Consider the following 25,133-nt stretch of genomic DNA (forward strand, 5'->3'; position numbering starts at 1 on the left):
CCTTGCAGAAGAAAGTCCCTTCTGCAGGAAAGTCTCCATCACCCTGACCCTACCCGTGTCCAGTCAGGAAGCTTCTCCACTGCACCCCTTCTTACTACGGTTCTCTCCACTAGAGTGATCTGGGAATGGGTCCCTCCCAATTGGCTTGGCTCTCTTTACTTATCCCTACTCTCTAAGAGCATGACATCTAGTGTAGTAAGTATCCAGTAAATGTTTTGTCAATTAAATAAGCTCCATACACCTCCATGAGCACCCCACCTTCTGACCCCCTTCCCATGATTGTGTCCATATCACTGATCTCCTTATACCTTACCTACTCTCTTTCCATTTAATCAGCTGGACTGTAACGGCCCCAAAAGCTGGGTCTGCATCGTTTATCACATCCTAGCAGAGTTGCTGGAACCTAGTAGACACTATATAAATGTTTCAGTGGAATCAAACTGGATGTCAAATATTTGCTGCCTTGGGCCTGATGGGGCTGATTTTTCCAGGTTTGCACTGAACACCGCCGGCAGTTTATTTACGTTAGTTCATCAGTAACGTCGCAAGATGTACACTTCGCCTGGAAATGTTTGATGTGATTTTGGTGGCCCTCAACCTAAAATCTATCACTTAGCTTATTCCAGCTGCATATGTCTAAGAGGCAGTGTTTATTTCCCCTGTTGCTTCCCCACCCTGCTGGCTCTGTCAGCAACCAGTATATCTGGGAAAATGAGCTCTGCCTTCTCCCTACCCACCAGCCCCCAGCCAGGAAGGAGAACTTAAGGGTCAACAAACCAGAAACCCGAGTACACACATTAGCCCCAACCTGCAAGGCCAGGGGGGCCTGAAGACAAACACAAGTCAGCCAGACTCCCCCATCGTATGGAAAATGGAAGAAGGTCCCACACCTCCGCCGTGGGAATAAGGTGCATTTTAAGAGGGACAGTGTGCAGTTCTTTCCAGATTTATGGACCGCCATCCCCCACACTAGGTGGTCAGAGTGGATAAATCACACTCCAGACAGACAACAACTCGTTCTGCTCCAGATAATGTGTTCACTGATCTGTCGGCAATATTTATAGAGCAGGTGTCAGGTGCCGCAGACCTGGAGAAGAATGTGGGCCCTGCTCAGCTGCCATCTTGCCAGGAGTCTTGCTCTTGCCAGGAGTCTTGCTTTTCCCAGCCTACCTGGGCAAAGCTGATGATTAAATAAAGAAATGACTGACATTCTGTCTTTGCTGTAAATCTTGTGCTAATATTTCTCAAACAATACCTTAAGTGTTACACAGCAAAGGTTTTATTGGAAAGGCCTCCTTACAGCTTTCCTTGACTCCTAAAGCACAGTTTTTATGAGCTGGAATCAGCTTACACCAGCTCACAATAACTGGTTATGTTTATCTGTCCAGCTCTGCACTCAGTAACCTCATATTGGTAGCTTGAAATCAGCCATAGCTGGAGGATTTAAGCCACACAAAATTGATGAACATAACAAATCAGGAGAATCTGTTGCTAGACATTTACAGGAGCATTAATCCTGTAACCCCTCTATTAATCCATTCTTTATGAAAACATATCTGGAACTGAATAATTATTATGTAACTATGACATGCCAGACACTGAATTAGTAATTGGGACAGAGAACTCTGAACAAGGAAACCTCTCTAGCCTCATGGAGAATCAAGAAAACCAATATGCAAGTAATCAATAAACAAGCACATGACATGCTGTGATAAGTGCTGGGGGAAACTGTGTTAGTTCTCTATTGCCACCTCACGAATTACCCTCAAACTTAGTGACTTCAAATAGTAAGCATGTATTGTCTCACAGCTTCTGTGCTCAAGAATCCAGACCTGGGTCCGCTGTGACCTCACTTAATGGGCGCTCACAAGCTGCCATCCATGGATTCAGAACCTGCAGACGCATCAGAAGATTTGATGGGGGTAGTGGGGGCCACTTCCAGGCCCAGTCAGTGCTTGCTGCAGCATCCACCTCCCATGGCAGCCCTAAAAGGCCACCTCCGTTTCTTGCCGCATCTTTACGAGACAGTACAAAGCATCTACTAAACAATAGCAGCAGCCGTCCTCTGAGCCCATGTATATGCCAGCTCTGTGCTTCGCTGTCTACATCACCCATTTTAATCCTCACTCACCCTCTAAGTATCATTGTTCTCCACATTTTATATATGAGGAAACTGAGGCAGTGAGGAGTTAAATACTTCAGCTGGGATCACTCAGCTACTAAGTGGTGGAGCCAAGGTAATAATGATCAACCCAATTTTGACCACTTCTCCCTAGTATTAGACACCCTGTTATGCAGTGAGGTCCCTGAAGTGCAGTGAAGAATGTCCATCAGCAAGTGAGCAGGAACTGGCCTGGAGGAAGAGGTAGAGGTAGAAAATGGGAAGGAAGAAAAGGCAGGGTGGCCTGGATAGAAATGCCTCCTGCACAAAGTGTGGAGAGAGAAGTGTAGACAAGGCAGGAGGGGCTGGACCCTGTTTGGGTTAATGGCAGAACCTTTCCACATCACATTTATTCGTTGATTTCCCCCCACAGCTACCATTATGCTTGTTATTAGTGATAAATGTTCCATTAAAGGCACATTCGCAGGGAAGTCGCTGTAGCTGTGTGAAACACGGAGGGTCCGGTGATTGATTATGTGCCATATTTAATGACATGATTTGATTCTTTTTATTTTCCAAGATGATATGTTTGGTTTTCAAATCAGTGTGATCGGTGAACCTGGTCTATGTCTGTGAAGATACACCCGAGGCTTTCTTTTAAAGACATACTATCTTCTTTTTGTTCTGAGAATATATATTAACTGGTAGCGAAGAGACACCGTGCAATGGAAATGCATGAGTGCAGAATCCAGGCCAGGAGGATGGCTTGACTTACTTAGATGTGTCTTACAGATCAGATAGCTTCAAATAAAATCAGAGCAGCCAATTTAATTTTCCAAGCTTTGACACACTGCGTTTCTTGGTCAAAATAAAATCCTATCTCCTTGAGCTAGAGCTCCCCAAAGTATAAACCATTCCCTGAGAATAAATGACTCTGGCTTAGAAATGCCACTGGTCTTCTCAGACCTTTGAGATATAATTTAGTTCAGGGAAACAGTAATATATCTTCATTATCAATAATGAAAGTAAATCGCCCAGCATGTGGACTGAGTCCTGGCTAGGTGCTGGGGTCAAAGGCATGGTTCTCACCTGTGAAAATTTTGTCTTTTACTTGGGAAAACAGCAAATGGGCATTTAGAATAGAACCAAACAGGAAACAAGCCTTCCCATCAATTGGGGTAGGGTAAGCTCTGTAATCAGCTTCCCTGAGTCTAAAGAATGGCTTACTTCTTGTTCATGTCACCATTAAAAGCAGGTCAGCGCCACTGAGTCATCATTTTCCCATGCCTCTTGGGAAAAGAGAAAACATGGAGGATTGAGTGGGATCCTCAGGGCCTCGCCGTGCCTCACTCCTGCCCATATTTCTGAGGCCCAACACAGTCACATAAGTGCAACATCCAGTCTAGCTGTTTGCACCAGAGACCGAAGAAATGGACGGTGTGAACTAGTAACATTACCTTCACCACAGGTTAAGATTAGCTGCAAGCAATTGATACTTGATTCTGGCTGGCGTTTAAGTGGAAAAAAATTCCTGATTCAACAAAGGGGGGTGTATTAGAATGGAAGAAGGGGTTGAAGTCAGGAGCCAGCACTGTCCCAGAATCAGGCAGGAGGGCAGGCATCATCCTGCTTGGGGCAGCCCTTCCAGGCATTCAGCTCTTTCTGTTGGAGTTGACCGTGGCCATCTCCCTCTGCACTTGAACCGTTGAAAGAAACAGACACAAGAACCAAGTAGGGGCCACAGGGAATGCAGCTTGCTGGGAGAGAAAACACTGGACTTCCTAACACACCTGCATGCACACACACCTGTTGAGGTGACAGAGCAGCTGGACAACTGAAGGTCTAGCCCCCAGGGGCAGATGCCTTCTCCCTAGGTAGAGAGGAGCACACATGTGGAAAGTTTCCTCCCAAAGCATTCAAGACATTACCTTGATCGGCAGTGTGCAGAGAGGCAAGAGAGGGGCAGGGCATTGTCTCCGGGATGCCTTGTTCCACCCTACCTATTTCCAGAATCCAATTGTCCCAGGGATTAGGGGGTGATCTGTGCATCTGGGCAGGGAGACAAGCATGACCCCGGACTAGGGGGCGGCTGTGGGCAGCATCAAAGAATTTCTCCCCACAGAGTAACAAGCCCAGAGCCACCAGCCCAGAACAGGAGTGTGTGTATGTATTTCCAGCAAGAAAGACCGCAGGAGCTAGGGATTTCAGGGAAGACGTGCTGGAAAGCCTGGCTGCACAGGAGAAAGTAGGCCGGAGAGAAGAGGGAGCTATTCTTTATGCATGAGCAAGGGGATCCGTGTGGGGTGTTTTCTAGTCTCACACTTCAATGGAGTGTGCACGTGTCTACTACAGCCGGTGCTGACAGTATTAGTTTGTTTCTTGTTCTTGCTGTTTTCATTGAGAAATCAGTAATGTGTGCTGCAGAAAAATCCCAAATGGAGTCCAGATGGTGGACTTTTTATCTTAGAGCTGCTTTTTAAAAACAACACTTGAAAATAAGTCAAATAAGTGCCCATTCAATAGGGAATGATTGAATAAGTTATGATAAATCCATATGGTGGATTGTTACACAACTCTTGAGATGTAGAGACAGATCTATAAGTGCTGAAGTGAAAATGATATGGTAAAGCAAATCATATATGTATATATGTATAAATGCCCCTATATAAATATATATAAATATATGAAGGCATAATAATGCAAACATATACATGTAAGCATACTTGCATATAAGTGTGTATGTCAAAGGTTGGAGGGAAGGAGACACCAGACTATAGATGGTTTTTACCTCTTGGATTTGGATAGAAGAGCTAGTCACTTTCTCCTTTAGAAATAACTGTAATTTGCATTTCTCTTCCATAATAAAAAATTTAATGATAGCCTTAAGTTTGCCAGGAAATGGAGCCTTTTGGAACATCTCATCCCAAATCTTGCAATTTATCTGCTTAATAGTCTAATTGATTTTCTACTAGGTTAATCAATCAATTTCCATTGCAATCATATAAAGTTTTATTTACTTCAGGAGACAGGAATTGGAGGGTTCATTTTTTTTATTATTATTTGTGAAATTTGTTGAACTACCAGAGTGTTAAACCCTTTGTGCTGTCATAAGAATTAATACACATCTCTGCTTAGCCATGACGCTATTTTGCTACAGGTACATATGGACATGCCTCTCCTCAACCCTAAATCTCTTCCAATTCCTTGAGGAAAGGAACCCTGTTTTCCCACTCCTCTATCCCCAATACCCAGCACAATATTTAGACTAGACATTCAATAACTTCCAACTAAATTAATGCATAAAAAAATAGTAACTTTGACCCAAAAAAAATGTTTCTGCAGAGGGAACAATGTTAAAAGGAAAAATAGTATATTCGTGAAATGATTGCTATGCTACTGTGAAGAGCCGTTATGATACTGTAGCTTGAAACAATAGCCTCATACTTCCTTGCAAATAACCAAATAATTGATGACAGTATTAGCTGTAATACTAGACAGAACTCCCCTTGCTACTCACTGAACATCTAATTTAAGTGTCTTAGGAAAAGTAGAAATTTATTAGTTCACAGAACTCACAAAATCTGAGGGGTAAAATCTGGCTTCAAAGATGCCTCTTAAGGAGGCTCAGACTGTATTAAAGCTCCTGATCTTCCCAGCTCCGTATTATCTTCCTTCTCAGACTGACTTTCTCTGTGTGGTTGCAAATGGCCATAAGCGGCTACAACTTTGTGCCCTACCACCTTCCACCTGAGAACTCTCATCTAAGAGTCCTGCAGGATATATGCCCAAGAATTGTGTTTCAATCTCAGCAGCCTACTTGGGTAATAGGGAGCCACGTGACACACCCCCTCCCAGATCAGGTGGATCAATCCTCTCTGAACACACATGTGCCGAGAATGAGGAAGGGAGGGACACAGCACCTGAAGGAATGACAGCCCAGGCACCCGAGGAAGGAGGGAATGTGTCCACTGCAGCTGGTGCTGGGAACCACACTGTGATGTGTAAGGGCTTGGAGAAGAGAGATGTTGGGAGGAACTTGCATCCTCTTTAGGGGTCATCATAGAATCCCGCTCATTGGCCAGTTTGCATCATGGGACAAAGTGAGCTGTTCTTCCTGGGTGAGCCATGCCTGGGATACTGAGAAATTTGGTAGCATTAGTAGTATGGAAATCATTAACATCTTCTTGGAAAGCAATTTTCAAATATGAATAAAGAGCCTTAAAATGTACATAGCTTTGACCTAGTCATTGCACTTCTTAGCATCTGTCATTCAAAAAGAAAGTGAAAGTATATTAAAGCTTCCAGAATAAAGATGTTCATTGCAGTGTCATTTTAACATAGGCAAAATTAAAAAAAAAACTAGAAATAACCTAAAGTCCTAATAATAAAAATGGTGAAGTAAATTATGAAATACATAATTATATTTTATGTAACCCATAAAATAAATGTCAAGGAATTATGTTGGTAAATATATTACATGGGGAAAGTGATGTTAACCTTACCATGATTTCTTCAAAAAATGTATCAAAAAAATGTACATAATTTTTTATTTTTATGATAATATGCTTCAAAAATGTGTGATGTTTTATTACAAAAGTGAAAATGTTATCTGAAAAATTAGGTTGAGGTGGAGGTTAGGATGTCTAGAGGTACTCCGGAAGATTCTGAAGATAGACCAATTTATTAGTTTCATATAGTGTAGCTACAAAATTCATAGCAAATAGTAAATCCAATCCAATTTGTCAGTAATGCTACGTAGAAAGTTACTTACATGAGGTTGATGATTTTGCCCCGTCAGCTTGAGGGTAGATGGCATTTCAAGCACCTTTGCAGAAAGATGCCAGGTGAACCAGGCAGAACCAGAATTACCGGGAGCCAGATTTCATGTCAAGCAGTTAGAGAAGACTGTGGCCTTCACTCCTGGTGCTACTTCCTTCATAATATATACACGTCTCCGGTATCACATGGCAGGCCTTCAACTTGCACATTGTTATAGGTCAAAGTTATCTCAAAAAAGCTGCAGACAAAAACCTTGTGAGTAACCCTCTCACAATAGTACGTCAACATTAGCCTCTACTCCTCCTCTGGAATTTGAGCTAAAAGCCTCACCAAACCATCCAGCGGAGCTTCTACTCTCAGGTACTATCTCAGAAGTTAAAGGAACAACCAATTGAAGGTGCTGCAGAGAACAAGCAGCTCACTACCCCATAAAATTACATAAAGGTTTTGGGGACAGCTAGCATTGAGCCATTAAACTTTAAATGTGGACTTAATGTTCTCTGAGGGAATTAGAGATCCGCCATTGTTTTTGTTCCTTGCTTCTCAGGATATTTCTTAGTTATTGGTTGTCTAGCCAGTGGTCTTTGATACTGTGGTACTAGTAAGATAGTTTGCAATTGAAGATAACCTTCCATAACAAAAATAAAGCCATTTAGATTTGTTTTTGAAGGTAGTTCAATTCAAATTCACTGTGTGAATTTAAGATTAAGAAACCAATCCTAATAGGCTTAAGCAGAAAAAGCAAACAAATACTCTAGTTAGCTGGCAAGCCCCTGGGCACAGCATGGTCTCGGGCATGGCACGTTGTAGTGATCCTGTGCAATTGTGGAAGCCTTGCTTCTTCACCAAGATTCAAGTCTAACTAATTTTATCTGTAGATTGGCTTCCTTCTCAGATAGACTTCCTCACCCCACGCACCCCTGCTGTGCTTATGAGGTGGCTCTCTAGATCCTGTGCTAAATGCTTCCAAGTTCACACCACAGAAAATCAGCACTTCCTTCCCAGCTAGGGAACCTGGGCCTGGATTCGCCATCATACCCCTGGACTGGCATGTTCTTACTAGCTTCTGACCTAGGCTCATTCCAAAAGTTGGAGGGTGGGAAAGGCAATCCAACCTAAACCCTGTAGGCAGAGAATAAGGGATAGTAGGTCCCCAAAGGAAATGTGGGATGCTGCCCTACCAAAGAATGGCATGCTGTTGGCCACAACAAGAAAATCCACCACAAAAGGCAATTTAAATACAGGGGTCCTTGTTTACCAACCCCTGCACTTTCCATCTTGGGATCAGGGTCATTTGGTTCATTGTTTATAAGTTTAGACATGGCAGAACACTTGTCAGTATCCCAATGAAAAGCTTACGTACATTGAGAGACAATAGTGGAGTCCTACAGATCATGGTTAGATTAAAATGCATCTTCCAAACTTCACATGACACAAAAGACTAAAATGACCCCCCAAAACATAGAAAAAAGTGAAATACCAGTGACTCTAAAGCTCAGTTGTATTTTTCTGCCTGTAAAATGGGCATAATACATGCAACTTAGCATGCTTGTTGGGAAAGTTAACAATGATTTCTGAAATGAACATGGACCCAATGCCTGGCCCATCCAAAGTGTTCAGTAAATGTGAATTCCTAGAACTTCCTTCTTTGTCTTTATCTCATCACCAGCTTTAGCCTTATTTCCAGATCACTTTCACAAGTGAAATGGCACAGGTAGGTATCAAACATGCAATGCATGCCCAAACCCAGGAAATGAAACATTCTGGAATGCATATAATGTCCCCTTAAATAAGGGCAGTGAGTAGATCCCACCCCATGGCCAAATCCAATCTTTGAGTAGTGACTGCCTTGTATTGGAAAGATTCCCATATTTATACATAATCAATGAAACTGCAATGACTGGTAAAAACACCTGTTGGAGGGGGATGTAGAGCAGCCAGGCCACATGCTTGCTACCCATCCCAAGTGTAGCCCGAATCTAAATGCCATGTCCTCTGTTGTGTTTTTTTTACTTTGTAGACCCTGGAAAATCCCAAGTATGAGTTGATTATCGAAGCTCAAGATATGACTGGAATGGATGTTGGATTAACAGGCACAGCCACAGCGACAATCATGATCGATGACAAAAATGATCACTCACCAAAATTCACCAAAAAAGAGGTAATTCCCTGCTGAACATGACCCTTGTGGTCATAGCCATGATTGCTGATCAATATTAATTCTGTGTACTGCAGCCCCTGCTGGCTCCCTATCTGCAAAATCAAAATGCTCTTTCATGGGAGAGAGGGTGGTGGGTTTTTTTTTTGTTGTTTTTTTTTTAAGATTTATTTATTCATGCATACAAGATCCAGGGTACAGGCCAGATGCATGGGAGGGTAAGCGGATTCACCAGAGACAAAGTGGGGAACAGAACAAGCAGACTGACCAAAATACACTGCTGAGGGGAGCAGCAGGCAGGAATCCCATGTGGGATTCTCGCTGGCCAGCCAGGATTAAACCCGCGCTGCAGAGGCTGCAGACAGCTTCACAGCACTGCTCTCAACTGCCTGTGCCACCAGGGGAGGCCCGAGGGTGGTATTTTGCCATAATACTTTTTCACATTTTTATCTTTTCTTTTTTTTTGGAAAGCTGAAAATACAAGCGCATTGTGAGAACAAAATCACTGAATCTTGTTAAAACCCATAAGAAAATAACTTTTCATGCTAAAGGGCCTTTTTCATAGTTCAACCTTAGTTGGTGTGGAGTTGTGCACGTCCCATGGTTATTTTAGCATAACAATACCTTTTTCCAGCAAGTACAGAGTGAGAGGCCAAACAGAACAGCAGCAAAAGGCAAAGCAGATTTTCTTGGCAACAATAAGGTGGTACAAGAGCTTATAAATAACCAAGTTAGTTTATTCTGGAGAGTGATCCTTTGTTCTCAGCAACTCTGCTTTTATGACTGTGGATTATGGTTGTCCTTTCTCATTTATTCCAGGGGAGCAAGGTTTGGGCATGGTCTGTGGGCACAAGGTTACATTACATTCAGTTGCTGAATTTGTATTCAATTTAGGAGTATATCTGGTGGAATGTGCTGTGGTCGTGGTTTCTTTGGGGGTCAGGACCATGGCCTTTCTTATTGACCTAGATTCAATAATGACAGTCCTGCCCTTTGCTGGGTCTTTACTATCCTCCCACCCCTATCAGCTGGATGCTCCACCTTTGTTTCGTTGCACATTTGATTGTGGGAGGTAGTTTCATTAACCCCTTTTCCAGTTTGGTAGTGGAGGATGTGCTTAGTCTGACGACTCTGGATAACTACTCCCCAGTGTGAGAGATGAGTGGCAGGTGGGATGTGAGCACAGCACCCATGTGCCATACTCTCAGCTGCAGCACTCTGCTTCCTCATGTGATGAATTTCCACATTAGGTATTTTGAAATGATCTTAGGAAATGTAGTTAAACTCTCCAAACCCAGAGTTTAAATTATAGGTGAGAATCTCAGTCCCATTTATTGCAAAGTGACATCTATTCCTCTCTCGAAAGTTATCTTTTTAGAAAAGATTTCTTATTTTTGCCTACAAGGTAGTTGACTCAACAAATATTAACTGAATAACTCATGTTTTCACTTAAGTCCTAGGTCATGAGGATTAATGAACTCCCTATTAAATTTTAAAGAATGTGTTTGTGTGTTATTAGAAGATTTTTTAAGAGACATTGAGCTTTTTCTCCATTTATTCACTCAATTGCATCTTCAATTTTTACTTTAAAATGTCAGTTGGTAATTTAGATTTAATAGCTTAGGTTTTTTTATTCTTGCCTATCTGATGAATTCTTTTCAAGGTAAATGTTTTGGTCTTGAAGCTATAATATTACAATACCTATAGTAAAAATGGTATAAACTTAAAAGGTCCTGTCCTACAGCTAGAATGTGAAGGATGGGTAAATGCTCTAATTTTCACAAAACAGTGAAGGTAAATGGCGTGAGCTGGAAGCCAACAAGCTGAGATCAACCAACATTCACTTTACATTGGCAAATGCCTGCTGGGTCTACCCCCTCAGAGGTTTCCTAAAATACCTCCCATAGTCACCACTGCCAAGAAGCACATTGCTTAATTCCACATATTTGGGGGTTTCCTTGTTATTTCCTTGTTATTGATACCTAGCTTAATTCCACAGTGGTTAGAGAGCACCCTGTATATAATTATAGTCCTTTGATATTGATTGAGACTTGCTTTACAACCCAGCATGTGATCCATCTTGATAAATTGTCCACGTGCACTTGAAAATAATATGAATTCTGCAGTTGTTTAATATTCTTGCTCGAATATTCTAGATTCTTTTGTTAAGTATCTGTGTAGTAGATATGATATCTGTGATTGTAGATACATCTATTTCTCCTGTTAGTTGTATCAGCTTTTTCTTTGAACATTTGAAGCTGTGTTGTTAAGGGCATACAAACTAAAAATTGTCTTATCTTTCCAATGCATTAACACTTTATTATTCTAAAACTCACCTCTCTGTGTCTGTAAATGTTTTTTGCTTAAATGTTTACCTCACCTGGTGTTAGAATAACTATGCTAGACTTCTTTTGGTTGGTGTCTTCATGATATATTTCTTTCTATCCTTTCTTCTCCCAAGATTTCTGTAATCTAATCTTATATATAGAACATGTCTCTTATGAGTAATGTCTACTTAGGTTTTAATATTTTTAAATCAATTCTGATAATCCTAGTCTTCTTTCATTATTTTGTCCATTCACATTTGATGCAAGTCTCATATATTTGGGTTCAAATCTACTAGTCCTAATATTATTTTCCTATTTGTTGCATTTTTATATATTTCTCCTTTCTTATTTCCTACCTCTCTGAACTTTTCAGTATTTTTGCTATTTTATTTTCCCATATAATAACTTGTTATATATCATTATCATGTTCATGTAGTAACTTCTGAGGAATTGAAATATGCATCCTTGACTTGTAAAACTAAATGAGCATTTTTGCCACTTCTAGATACTGCAAAGACCTTAGAACATTTGACTCCCTTTATCCCCTCCTCTATTTTTGAGATATTGTTGTCATATATTTTGATTCTACATATATTTTAAATTCCAAAAATTATTTGTATTTAATAAATACCTATCTATATTTGCCCATTTATCATTTACATTATTATATTTTTATGTTTCTGTACTTTCATGTGGGACGACGTATTTAATCAAAATTAAATAATTCTTTGATTAAAGATGTCTTTATTAAAGAAATTTTATTTTAAGAATAGCACAGGCAGGTCTGTTAGTGACCAATTTGCTCATTCATTTTTTACCTAAAAATATCTTTTTGCCTGAATTTTTGAATAATATTTTCACTGACTGCAGGATCTCAGTTGACATTTACTTTCTTACAGCACTTAAAGATGCCTATCCTTGACTTCTGACATCTATTAATGTTTTATGAAGGGACAGCTGTCAATGTTACTTGTCAATTAAAAGAGATGTGGCTCTTTTTCTCTGACTGCTTTCTTTTAAATAATTTTTGTATTGAGGTAACATTAGTTTATAAGATTGTACAAGTTTCAGGTATACAACATTGTAATTGTAGTATAAACACTACATCAGGATCATCATCTTATTTCCACAGTATAATTTTCATCCATCACCATGCACTTGACCCCCTTTGTCCATTTTACTCAACCCCCAGCCCTCTTCCCCTCTGAAAAACACCAATCTACTTCTTTCTGTATCAAAAAGTTTGTTTTAGTTTTACTTCTTTGTTTACTTTGCACCTGTATAGCGCAAGAGTCAAACCATGTGGTATTTGTCTTTCCCTGTCTGACATATTTCAGTTAGCATAATACCCTCTAGGTCTATAGTTGGCAAGAAAAATCATCTCTTTTTACACCTTCTTTCCATTCAGTTATGGGTGGGCGTTTTAATATCTTGACTATTGTGAATTATGCTGCAATGAAATAGGGGCGCATATATCTTTTCTTTGTACAAGTACCCAGTTTTGGAATAGGTAAATCATGTCATATTTTTATCCTTAATTTTTTTAGAAGCCTCCACACTGCTTTCCTTAATGGTTGCACCATTGTAGAGTCCCACCAACATTGTATGAAGGTTCCCTTTTCTCCACATCCTTGCCAACACTTGTTTCTTATCTTTTTGACAGTTATATTTGTATTTTCTTACTAATAAGTAATGACAATCAGCTTTTCATGTGCTTCTAGCCATATGCACATCTTCATTGGCAATATGTCTATTCAGGTCTTCTGTACATTTTTAATTGGGTTGTTTGGGAGGATTTTTCTGTTGAGCTGTATGAGTTCTCTCTATATTTTTTTTAAAAGATTTTTTTATTTATGCACACAAGACCTGGGGTACAGGCCAGAGAGGTGGGGGGTGAGAGGATCCACCAGAGACAGAGTGGGGAACAGAACAGGCAGACTGACCGAAATATACTGCTGAGGGGAACAGCGGGCAAGATAGGAGAGATCTGCCTCACCTTATGGGTTTCTCCCTGGCCGGCCAGGGATCGAACTCGTGCTGCAGAGGCTGCAGATTGCTTCATAGTGCGGTGCTTAACCCCTTTCGCCACCAGGGAGGCCCCATCTGTATATTTTAGATATCAACCTGTTGTCAGATGGATGATTTGAAAATATTTTCTCCCATTCAGTAGGTTGCTTTTTCGTTTTTGGTGGTAGTTTCTTTCACTGTCAGAAACTTTTTAGTTTGATATTGTTCCATTTGTTTAATTTTGCTTTTGTTTCTCTTCCCATTGGTGCCCAATCCACAAAGAAAGGGCTAAGGCTGATGTCATGTACTTTACTGCCTGTGGTTTCTTCTATGTATTTTACAGTTTTGGGTCTCCAATTCAAGTCTTTAATTTTGAATTAATTTTTGTGTACAGTATTAGATGGTGTCTGATTTCATTCTTTTATATGTGGCTCTTCTCCTCTGGCTGTTTATAATAACACTGCTTTATCTTGACTTTTCAACAGTTTTTCTGTGGCATGCTGAGGTATGATTAACTTGTATTTATCATACTTGTTCTTTAAACAGCTCAATTTATATCATACCCCTTCAACTATTTCTTCTAGCCCATTTTTCTCCTTCACAGACTAGTTTTATATGTTATTTTCTATGCTTCTGTTGACCTGTTTTCCAGTTCACCAGTCCTCTCTCCTGATACCAGTCCCATTTATTGATTTCTTAATTCATCTTGTGATATTTTAGGTTATATCATTCATTATGATGATATAAATCTATTCATTTATAGATTAAACATCTCTGCCATAATTTTCCATTTTAGCAATTTTTTGAAAATGTCATTGAGTTACTTTGAATTTGACATCTAGATCACTTCTAAGTCCATTTCTATGTTTAATATTTTTACTTGGTTTTTGGCCTTTTGTTACGGTCCTTGGAATGCCTAGAAATATTTTAAATTTAATTATGAGCAACATATGTGAAAAATTTTAGAGCTAATTTGGCATCTGGCAGATAGTCTATCCTGAGAGAAAGGGTTTATTTTTGCTTTCTGTAATGAATATGAGTAGAAAAAGATGACTGTAAGTCAGTCTGTGGTTGAGTTGGTTCATAATTAGATCCCAGCCTTTCCTAAGGAGTAATTTACCTCTTACTCTACAGTGCAGCCTTTTTGGGGTACTAACTGAAGGTCTGGTATCTGTGCAAGGGCGCTTCTCTCTTGGAAGTGCTGAATTACAGACGCTGCCTTCTGAGCCCCATGAGACTTCTGAAAGTTCCGCTTGGCCACCTGCCTTAGCCAGTACTTTCTGCTCAGACTCTTGTCTTCCTACCCCTGTAGCGTTACAATCTAGAAATCTCCTTAAGGATAAAAAGCCCATTGACTGTTGACTTCACTCAATGAACTTCCTTTCTTTACAGGATCCAGGACCCTCCAGTTCTGGGTCCTTGTCAGTTCCCCAGTGCTTTCAGATAGATGCGGGTTTTACATTAATCTCATGTTTTGGAGTTATTCTAGATTTGAGAGTTGGTCTCGAAGCTTGCATCAATGGACACAAACAAAGAAAAAAAATTGGATTTGCTTTTAGTCTGGAATATCAAAGAGAAGCAGTAGGCAATGTGTATGGAATTCCCTGTGGTGCAAAACATACACTTTCATTAAAAATATGGAAGAAATACAATTAAATGTTTCAAGTGCCTATCCCCTCATATACCATTTGCTTCAAAATCAAGTCATTTTAATAAGAAAGTTAAATCTCAGGCCTCCCTGGTAGTGCAGTGGGTTGAGCGCAGCGCTGTGAAGCTGTCTGCAACCTCTGCAGCATGGGTTCGATTCCCAGCTGGCCAGGGAGATACCTACATGGCGCAGCAGACCTCTCCTGTCTCACCCATTGCTCCCCTCAGCAGTGTTTTCAGTCCATCTGCCTATTCTGCTCCCCGCTCTATCTCTGGTGAATTCTCTCACCCTCCCACGCCTCTGGCCTATATCCCTGTTCTTCTATAAATAAATAAATCTTTGTTAAAGAAAAGTCAAATCTCCTTTAAGTATATCCTCCTTGATGTTGATAATCAAGACATGGCTCTAACTCTAAGGGGGTGTAGCTATGTAGCTAGAAGCAAGATTCATTCCTGATTCCCTTACTCCTGAGTTGACATGACTAGCTGGAGCTTTCACAACTCTTTTGGATCTTTTCATTTCTTTTTGGTAGTTTGGTAGATCCAGGAATGTAGTTAGGAAATGTAACTTCAGTAAATGTTCCCACTCACCAGCCTCTTCCATAAGAGTTTATTTGCCTTAGGAGGGTCCTTTAAATTCAGATGTGCCTATGTCTAAATAATGACTGCATAATTACACATTCTCCTTGCTCAATAGAGATTAATCCAGAAAGCCAACCACATATTTCTTAGAAGATCGAACCCATTTCAATTATCTGACTCGAGTGACTTTTCTGGAGGGTGGAGCCCAAGACATTTTAACAACCAGATAAATCTTTAAAGATGATTAAATGTTATTCTGCATAGTCCAGACCCTTCTCCCACAAGGCTTTTTATAGCCATTATGGTGAAATATGTGAGACTTTTTTCTGCGATGCTGTGAAATCACATCTCTGACTGTTTTCTAGCTGACGTTTCAAATAAAACCAAACATACACTTCTAGGATCATAGTGCTTTATAGAGTGTGATGGGGAATCCTGATATGCAAAGAAATGGAATATTTAGTGAGACTAGGACAGTGTGGTTTGAGTGCCCACGTACCACCAGTTTCCAACTGTGCTGATAATAGCATCGTTCCCAGTGACATCAGCTCCTAGTCTACCTTTGTCCAGACCAACACCTTGTGCAAGGACTCTAAGGAGTATCTAGTACAAATTGCAGTGCCAGCTTCCTATCATCCAACCGATGGGGGCTTTGCTGCACACTCCCCATTCATCTTCACGTGGACGCAGTGAGTCCATTGCCCTCTTCTCCAGCACTAAGATCACAGAAAAACATGAAATCATCAACAGAATCAACTAAATTTCAGAAGTACTTGAAACAAACAGGTCTTCAGCTGAATGTCTTGACTAAAAGAGAGTGAAGGGAAACATTTGTAGAAATATAAGCAGTGCATATAAATAGAAACCACCATCCCAAGAAGAGTCCTCCAACTCAGGAAAAGGAGAGACCTGAGCTTCCCCAGATTCCACTGTTTGTAGACAGCAGGGTGGGAAATCTTGTGTTGTTGGAAATCCTCATGTTGACTATAACCTGCTGGTGCGATGTCAAAATATCTGGAGCTTTTTAAGTGCAAAAAAAAAAAAAAAAAGAATGCTTTAAGCTGTGACTGGTTCTTCAGGTCTCTCAGAGGTGGACCAGACAGCCAGATGATTTATTGCATTAATCACTCTCTTATAATCATATTCATGATGTGTTGATCCCCATCTTCCCTGTGTGAACCTCTATGCAAATTCTGGGCCTCTGCTCACCCTCCGGATATACTCAGAGTGTCAGCAGCTACTCAGTGGCAATAAAAGCCACTTTTTACTACAAATGGCAGATTCTCACCACTGAGCCACTCCATAACACAGTGGCCTCTGAAGACTTCCTCCATCTGCTTCTTTTCAAAGACAAAGCCCTCACACTGAGCGCAACAACCACCAAGCTAAAAAGCAACTAATTTTTTTTTTAGCACTGAGAATGTCTCATCACTGCATCTGTGTAACGCACCTTGTGGGATGAGAACATAAGCATTCAGCAATAGAAAGCTAAGAGCAACAAACATGGAACATGATGGGAATCATAGCAGCCAAGCCCACTGTGCAGCTGGAAATAATTTTGTACTAAAACTGTCAAAAATAAGATCATGGGGTCTTCTGTGTGGATAAACACTGTCCACCTGGTCACAGCTGGCCTTCCTCCCACGCCACACGGATGGTCTATTTATTCTCCACAACGCCCAAGCTCAGGTGTGCTTCTGTGTCATTGCACACTCTGTTCCCTTTTCCCTGGACTGCTGTTCCCTCCTTTTGTACTTGGAAAGCATCCATGTACCCTTCACTGCCCCAATTATGAAACCTCCAGGCAGTTCAATGCTTCTTCCTGCTCATTCCTACCCATGCCAGGCGGTCTGGCGGCCTGTTGTCATCCCCCTTTACTTGGGCGATGACATCATTAGGATGCCTCAATAGTTAGGGCCATGTTCTCTGCATCACTTCCATTACAGCTCATGCACAGGGGTGTCCCCAAATGTTTCATCAGACATGTCTAAACGAAAGCAATTTGTTATTCAGGCAGCAAATGCTTATTATAGCCTGCTGTGTCTCAGCTTTTCATCTACAATTGAATATTCTTCTGTTCCATATTATGGACAATAGAGCATGCATACTTTCTGTTGGATGTAATATTCTACATGTACTCCAATTGCACCTTTTTTCATAATGTGTACATAGTCCATTCTAATATGTCGCAGGTAATACTCACCTTTTAATGTACCGAATAATGAAGCTATTTACTTGCTTATTGTCACTCTTCCCAAATTAGAATGTAAGCTCCATGAGAAAAAGAAACATTGTCTTATTTGTCCCCCGCCCTGGCCCAGTACCCACCTGGCTTGTAGCATGTGACCAGATAACGGGTTGATGAACCAATGTCTCAGGAAACAGCAGAGGCAATTGAAAAGTTACAGAGTCCCATTGCTGAAAGGGACTTTAGAAAGAATATCATTCAATCTGCTGGTTTTTACAGATGCTCAAGGCAGATAGAAGATCCCAGACCTGTCTCATTGTGGCACAAAGCACTGCAGCCAGTGAAAAATCACGGCCCCACAGTAACGCGAAAGTCACGAGGGCTGTGAGAGTTATCATTTCACAGTGGTGCTCTGAGAACCGAGAGAGCTGGAGTTAAATTCCTTTCCAGAAGTAAATAAACCGATCTACATAAACTGTGGAGAGCCCTAAATCTACTTCCCTACCAGTCACATTAAAAAAATAGAAAAGAAAACTCAATGTTAATAAATAATACATAAAGGGATCGTTAGAGTGGAGACAGGCTCAACTTATCCTGTGAACTAAAAAATAAGAAAGAAAATGTTCCACAGCTCTAGAGGTCGGTGTGGGTTCATTCTTCCAAGCGGGATTAAACAAAATAATCCAGAATTGATTGTAATATATCCATTTGTTTCCAAACCCAAATCTATTCCAGATACAAACCCAGTGTCAGTTTTTCCAATGTTGGCAGCATTTAATTTTGCTGTGAACTGCCCAGATCTGAGAGGGTAGAATTTTACGAGAGGTGCCTTCTCCAGCTTGTTGTACCTGAGTGCATCTGTGCTTGTGTGTTATACATCAGAGCACCGTAATGCTGCTTTCTGGAGCTCATTCATTCATTCCTTCATTCATCATCACCCCGTGCCCTGACAGGTGTCCCATGCTCTGCCAGGTAGCGTCAGGCTGGGATACGGAGCACCACGTTCAACCAACATGCCCCTGGGCTCATGAAATTACGGGGCGGGGTGGGGGGCAACCAAGCAAATAGCTACATAATGGCCCTGATGACACACTAGAATGGGGAGAGTTCACTCTGTATGTGGGCATCTACTGTGGCCTTCAGAGGTCTTTTTGAAGGAGGTGACATTTTCAGTGATTGTAGGGTGTTGCCGTAACAATGGGGCTTATACAACAGCCATCTATTCTCATACTGCTGAGCTCAGAGCTGGAAGTCAGAAATCCAGAGGGTCAGCAGGGTAGATTCCTCTGAGGGAGAATCAGTTAACATGGTCCTTGCCAGCGATAAGCTGTGACATGCATAGGCTTGTATATCCAACACCCCGCTCTACCCTCAGCTTCCCACAGCCTGCTCCCCCTGTGCCCATCTGTCTGAATTTCCCCTCTCTGTAAGGACAGCAGGCATATCGGATTAGAACCCACCGTGATGACCTTATTTGAACTTGGTTCACCTCTGTGAAGACCCTGTTTCGAAGGTCGGTCACAGTCTGAGGTACTGCAGCCGAGGATTCAAATATATCTTTTTGCAGAGATACAAAGCCCCCATGGCAATGAGAACAAGTAGACTGCAGAGGATTGGTGTGAAGACCTGGAGGCTGGAAGAGCTTGCCTTGCTCAAGGGCCCAAGGGCCGTTCATTGTGGCTGGAGCAGCGTGGGAGAATGTGGGCTGGCAGCATAGACAATGGCAGGGGCCAGACATGCAGACAAAGCAAAGTGCAGTGGGAAGACACTGATGGACACTAAAAAGGATTCTAAAAACCTCCCAAAGCAGAAAAGCAGAGAGCCTGCACACTGCTGGGGAGCCCTGAGATTTCTCCAGCTCAGGAGATGGACGGTCACAAGCGACCCAGCCACCTGTGTCCCTCACAGACCTGGACACCCACGCCGGGACCCAACGTCAGTAGACACTGATGTCATCATTTTCAAGCTTACGGCCTCCTTCCACATTCCACATGCTCTCCTAATACTTGAACAACTCCGTGAAGGGGGTCAGTTCCTCCCCGAGCTCCCTGGGGAGCTAGCTGTCAGCTTTCTGAGCCCCGCATCTCCCTTGCACACGCAAAGCGCGGACTCTCCTTAACGCTGCAAGCATCCCAGCAACAACAGCAAGATGCAATGAGCTGTGACGGAGGCAAGACATATTATTTGATCAGACATTCTTTCTGTCCAAGTCTCCCTAGACCAGCTCCTTTGTCCTCTGTCCTTGAATAAACACCCAGAGGTCAATGCGAACATCTGAAAGGCTCTGCTCTGTGCCGGGCAGGGTCCAAGAGCTTTGCATCCAGGCAGTGGCTCAGCCTTGCTGCCAACCCAAGTCAGCCTTGCTGCCAACCATCACCCCTTTCATGGGCCACACCCCTCTGAGAGCTAAGGCACTTACCCCAACAGAGGACCCACTCACTGAGCCCAGCACCAGGCACCAAGTCTCAGCGTTTCTGCCCAATTCAGACCCAGCTGCTGTGTTCCTGCTCCGTGAGTTGTGCCAGGGCTGCTCCTCAGGGAATGGCTTCCAGCTTTCCTCATCACACTTCTGCACCAGGGGTGGCCAAAACTGCCCAGGCTGGTGACCCCCAGTCTCAGTTCCACTTGAACTTTTCAAACTTCAACCCACTGCCTCCTACCTTGCTGACGCGTCCCCTGCCTCCCGGTTCAAGTCAGGACAGTGTTTGGCACAGGCCCTGATAGAACCCGGGCACCAAATAAGTTCTCTGCTGGGCTCACCTCGACAACTGAGCTACTCTCTCTCCCTCCACACTAGCCTCAGAAGGCAAAAAGGGGAGCGGTACTTGATGAGCACATTTGTATGATCTTTGGATACCTCCAGTAGACAAATATAATAATTTCTTATGAACAGTGAATAAATGGTAACATTTTCATCCAGAAAACCAATTATTTTAGGCCAACAGTAACTAAGGGCTCAGCTGGGTAAGGCTTTGTTCTAGTGTATTAAGTATCACAGCACACCAAATTCTCATGACAGCCCTAGGCCATGACTAGCTTATTATCCCCAACTCATAGATGAGGACACTGAGGCACAGGGAAATTAAGGAACATGTCCAAAGTTATAATGTGCATTTGGGGGTGGGCAGGACTGACAACTCAGGGGGTTCCAGAAGCCAGCTCTCCATTACACCCTCGCACAGTTACTACATTGTTCCTGCTCCGCAGGACGCACAAGTTAAAGAAGCCAGCATCCCGACTAGCCTGCTTCTTTCCAGGAGACCACAACAAACACATCAAAAAGGCTAGTCAGCACACAGAAACATTCCCAAAAGATTTTGATGTCTCCACTTTTCATCCACGTGCCTAGCTAATGTCAGCTCTCCCTGCATTGCTATCAAACCCTATAACGATACACCAATTATTAGATATCTTGGTTAAAACCCAGCTTTTACTCGCTGGAGAAATTGGGCAAAGGCCTATAAAGCAAGAAAAACTTGGCTCATTAACTAGGGTCATTTTTACAGTAGTCTGTTGTCTCTGCTAACCATTTTTAAATCTTTTCAATTTATGACTGTCCTAACTGCAGCTCCATAATCATTAATGAGATAATGTGCTCCTCCATGTCCACAAGTTTGCACATTTCATGGACTTGTTCTGAGCGAGCAGAGTGGCAAGGAGGCCCAGCTCCCTCATGCATCTGTTCATCCAGGCTTATCAAACACAGGCAGTGGGCTGAAGGCTAAAGGTTCAAATGAGGTGAGGAAACCCTTGTTTTCTTGAGGTTTAGCAGGGAGGACAGGTGAAAATATTGTAAGTGGGCTGCATCCACAGCTAAATTCAGAGTGCTTTGGCAACAGAACATTCAGGAAACAGACCTACTCTAGGATCTGGAAAACTGGGGTCCCCCTTTAAGTCTTGGCTTTGTGAAGTGACATAAGGAGAGGTGGTGCAAGAGCACCTCCTTCAGGACAGAGAGAGAAGCATGTGCCAATGCCCTGAGGCATGCAAGAGGCATTTGAGGGGCTGAGAGGAGAGCTGGGGTGCAGGGAAGGGGAGGAGAGCTGGGCCACCTGAGTCCATTCCCCCAGTGGCAGACTTCAGGAAACTGCATGTCCTTTAAACTCCCCCAAGCCCTTCAGTCAGAATTAACTGGCTCTCTGTCCCCTGTGTTTCTCTGGTGTTTTGTTCTTGCCTCCATCCCAGCATTTTCCCCAGCAGGCACTGGATCAGCATTTATGGATATTTATTTCTGCCTCCTCTCTACACAGGAGCTCCCTGAGGGCAGACACAGCTTCATTTGTCAGGTTCCTGCTTCCGTCACAGAGCTATGTCCACACAGGGAACACAAAGAATATTTGTTGCATTAAATCAAATCTAAATAGCAATACTCTTTTCCGGCAGCTCTGTGAATAGGAACAGATGCCTTTGCTAATTGCCCCTGGATATGTGGTCTAGCCCGGGTTCAATTCCATGCTGTAAATCTGTATTGAGAGCAGAAACTGGTTATCTATTTGGTTTGTCAGGGCCAAGCATTGGCTTCCCACCTGATGGGCAGTGGGCCCTGTTGCTCAGAGAAAAGTCTCAATATACCCCAGCAAACTGAATTGATCATTTATACCAGCCTTGTGTAGAATGGTCCAAAAAATTCGTTTTTCCTCCAGCTCTGGGAAACCGAAAAGACAAGAGCAAGGCTGAGACCAGAAGCCACTCTTCTTAGGACAATCCGATTTTGGCTTCTCCAGAGTTAAGGACCCTCTACTTACACTCATTTTGTTGTCAAGGGTAAACATCCCACTTTGAACTACCATGAGCAAGTCATGGAATTCATTGGTATTCTGCAGTGGGCAATGCATTGGTGCTCATCACTGGGCAAAGCACTGGCACCACTGGCTATGGCTGCATTCAGGGCTCAAATATCTCCAAGATGTTCTTAGAGGCCACCCCATCTCTCAGCTCTATCATTCCATGTTGACTTTATTCTCTAGAAGGTTCTCTCTTTAAGGCAGGTAAGGTGACCTCTGGTGGCCCTAAGCTTATGTCCTCATGGTTTATGTACAAAGGAAGATGCAAGATGCACACACTCTCCCCCACCCAGACACTAATCTTGTGGAAAGACTTGGGCAGATTGTCCTGGGTCATCAAGGCCAGACAAGACACTGTGTGCCAGGGAATGAGATGATGATTGGCCCACCCGGTCAGGTCACTTGCACACATCTGGGAAACAGGATGACAAACGAGGCCCATAGTCAGCAGTACCAACCGACGCCAGGGCCTGGGCTAAGATAATTCCCTGAAGGAAGGAATGCCCACAGATGAAAACTGTATTTTCCATCAACTCCAGAAGCTGCTGGAAAGAGAATCTGTTACCTTCACCTGGTCACCACGAGCTGGGGAGCCCCAATTTTGCAAGAGTTGGTTGAGTGCCCCCCCTTCCCAACCCTGTGTGGATGATCTCATGCTAGTACCTTGAAATCAGCCCTGGTGAGCAGGATTTATATCATGGAAACTGGCACTGGTTCATATAAAACATGCCAGGACTACGATGAAAGGATTCCGTGCAGACAGAACTGTCCCCGTTCTCTGTCTGTCCTGGGATTTGCTATTATCTCTCAGACCTGTGAAAAATCAGTTATTTTCTCTTTGCAATTTCCACCCCTTATATTCCTCCCCCTTCTTAGGCTTTGAAACAGTTCACTTGTTGTTACACTGGAGCTCAGCTGGCACTTCATCCTCTGTGCCGCAGAGGGGGTGGCTGAGTTGGCGTTAGCTGGAAGGGAGAGGCGGTCTGGAGGCCCCTCAGTCCGAGGGCCTGTGAACCTGAAAAGACAAGGTCAGCGCACGTGTGTGCATGAGCTTTGGGGTAGCAGGAGACAAGCACAGGTGATGGGATGACCGGCAGAAAACACAGCATCTCCAGTCAGGTTGAGCCAGGGCCTTCCCCCGAGCAGCTCTACCCCGGGAAAAATGTGAGGGAACAGATTGGCTTCCACTTTCTGGGCTGTTTTATTTCTTCAGCTGATTTTGCCACACAGCCAGCATGTGGCTGTTGCCTAATCATCCTCCTTACTGTGTTGAGGTTGGACTCAATGCCGGAGCGCCCAAGGAGTGCTGGAGAGCACCAGCCATCTGGTTGCGAGAGGACCTAGAGCTGTCCTGGGAACTTTCTGTGAAGAATGCAATGGTGATTGTGTTAGCAGGATTCCTGCAGAATGGATAACAAAGTAGGAATCTGAAAGTGCTTAGGACATAGCTGAACCTCCCATACTCCAGCAGCACCTACAACACAGGCACTATGATGGGGCCTCTTAAAGATGAGTGGACCAATAGATGATATTTGTGTGCATCCATGAACACTTGGTTTTCAAATGCAGGGAGAGCAGGCCACTGTGTATGGGGAGGCTGGTGGGGCAGGTGTCTCCATTCTTTCTAACTAATCTTGCTACTTCTCGGTGGCTGATCTCAACCTTCTCTGTTGCCTTCAAAACTCCACTCATCCCATCTCTTTCTCGGCAGATAATGTGCCCCATTTCCAAATCAAAAGAGATCCCAGTGGTTGAAACAGTAGGGCCACACTCAAAAGTGGGCTCTGAATCCAAACACCTTCAAACACCAGACACCTTTGAAAATTCCTATTTATTGTTTCAACTATCCCACTCCCAGGAATGAAGCCTAAGAAACTAGACATAGATGCTCATAGGTCTATAAAAACAGAATTCCCAGGAGGCCTCTGACCTGTGTCATTCTAATTCTAGGCATTAGTCACAACAGATAGTTGCAGGACTTTCTGGGATCTATTGTCTTCCTGCATCTGCCCAGTTCCATAGCATCGTCCTGCCTGGACAATAGTTTGTGCCTTTGCCTCGCCTCTCTGTCGCCAGGGATGTGTCACATCCCAGACTCTTTATCCATGCGCCCTCCAGATACGATCCTGGTTCCCACAAACCTGGGGAGAAAGACTTCCATCTCTGGACAAAAGCTGACCTACGCTATAAACTGTTTGCGAGACTAAACTCAGCCCCTTCACAGTCTTTATTTGTCATTTGCAAGGTTATTCGCTGAAGTATGAAATCTGTATCCATTCAGTATTCTGTTAAGAGACAAGTTAAATATACTGGGGGTGATCTGGGGTTTTCCTAGCTGGGGCTGTGTTCTCAATAGCCAGTCGACACTATTGGTTTCTTTGTACCTTTTTCCCCACCTGAAAATTAAAGTGGCCGATTTGTGAAATAAAATTGAAATTGCTTACTCTGTCTAAACAGCTTTCTATGGCCCTAATACCTATTTTTGAAGAAATTTTAATAATGCTTCTGGGTTTTAAAGTCAGCAGGAAACCTAGCATCGCAATTGTTGTACTTCCCAGTA

At 42.8% G+C, this 25,133-nt stretch overlaps 1 protein-coding gene across 1 annotated transcript in view; it reads left to right on the forward strand.

Moving 5' to 3' along the window:
- The window catches only part of CDH13 (cadherin 13), a gene marked incomplete at both ends in the record, with an annotated part of 945,642 nt that overhangs the window by 836,915 nt on the left and 83,594 nt on the right, over positions 1-25,133 (forward strand). Inside the window, one exon of the mRNA XM_084256718.1 lies at positions 8,901-9,041. Coding sequence (XP_084112844.1) covers positions 8,901-9,041 — 141 coding nt within the window. The remainder of the gene's footprint in view (positions 1-8,900; positions 9,042-25,133) is intronic.

This window comes from Talpa europaea, assembly GCF_964194135.1.
Source record: "Talpa europaea genome assembly, chromosome: 16".
Lineage (NCBI taxonomy): Eukaryota > Metazoa > Chordata > Mammalia > Eulipotyphla > Talpidae > Talpa > Talpa europaea.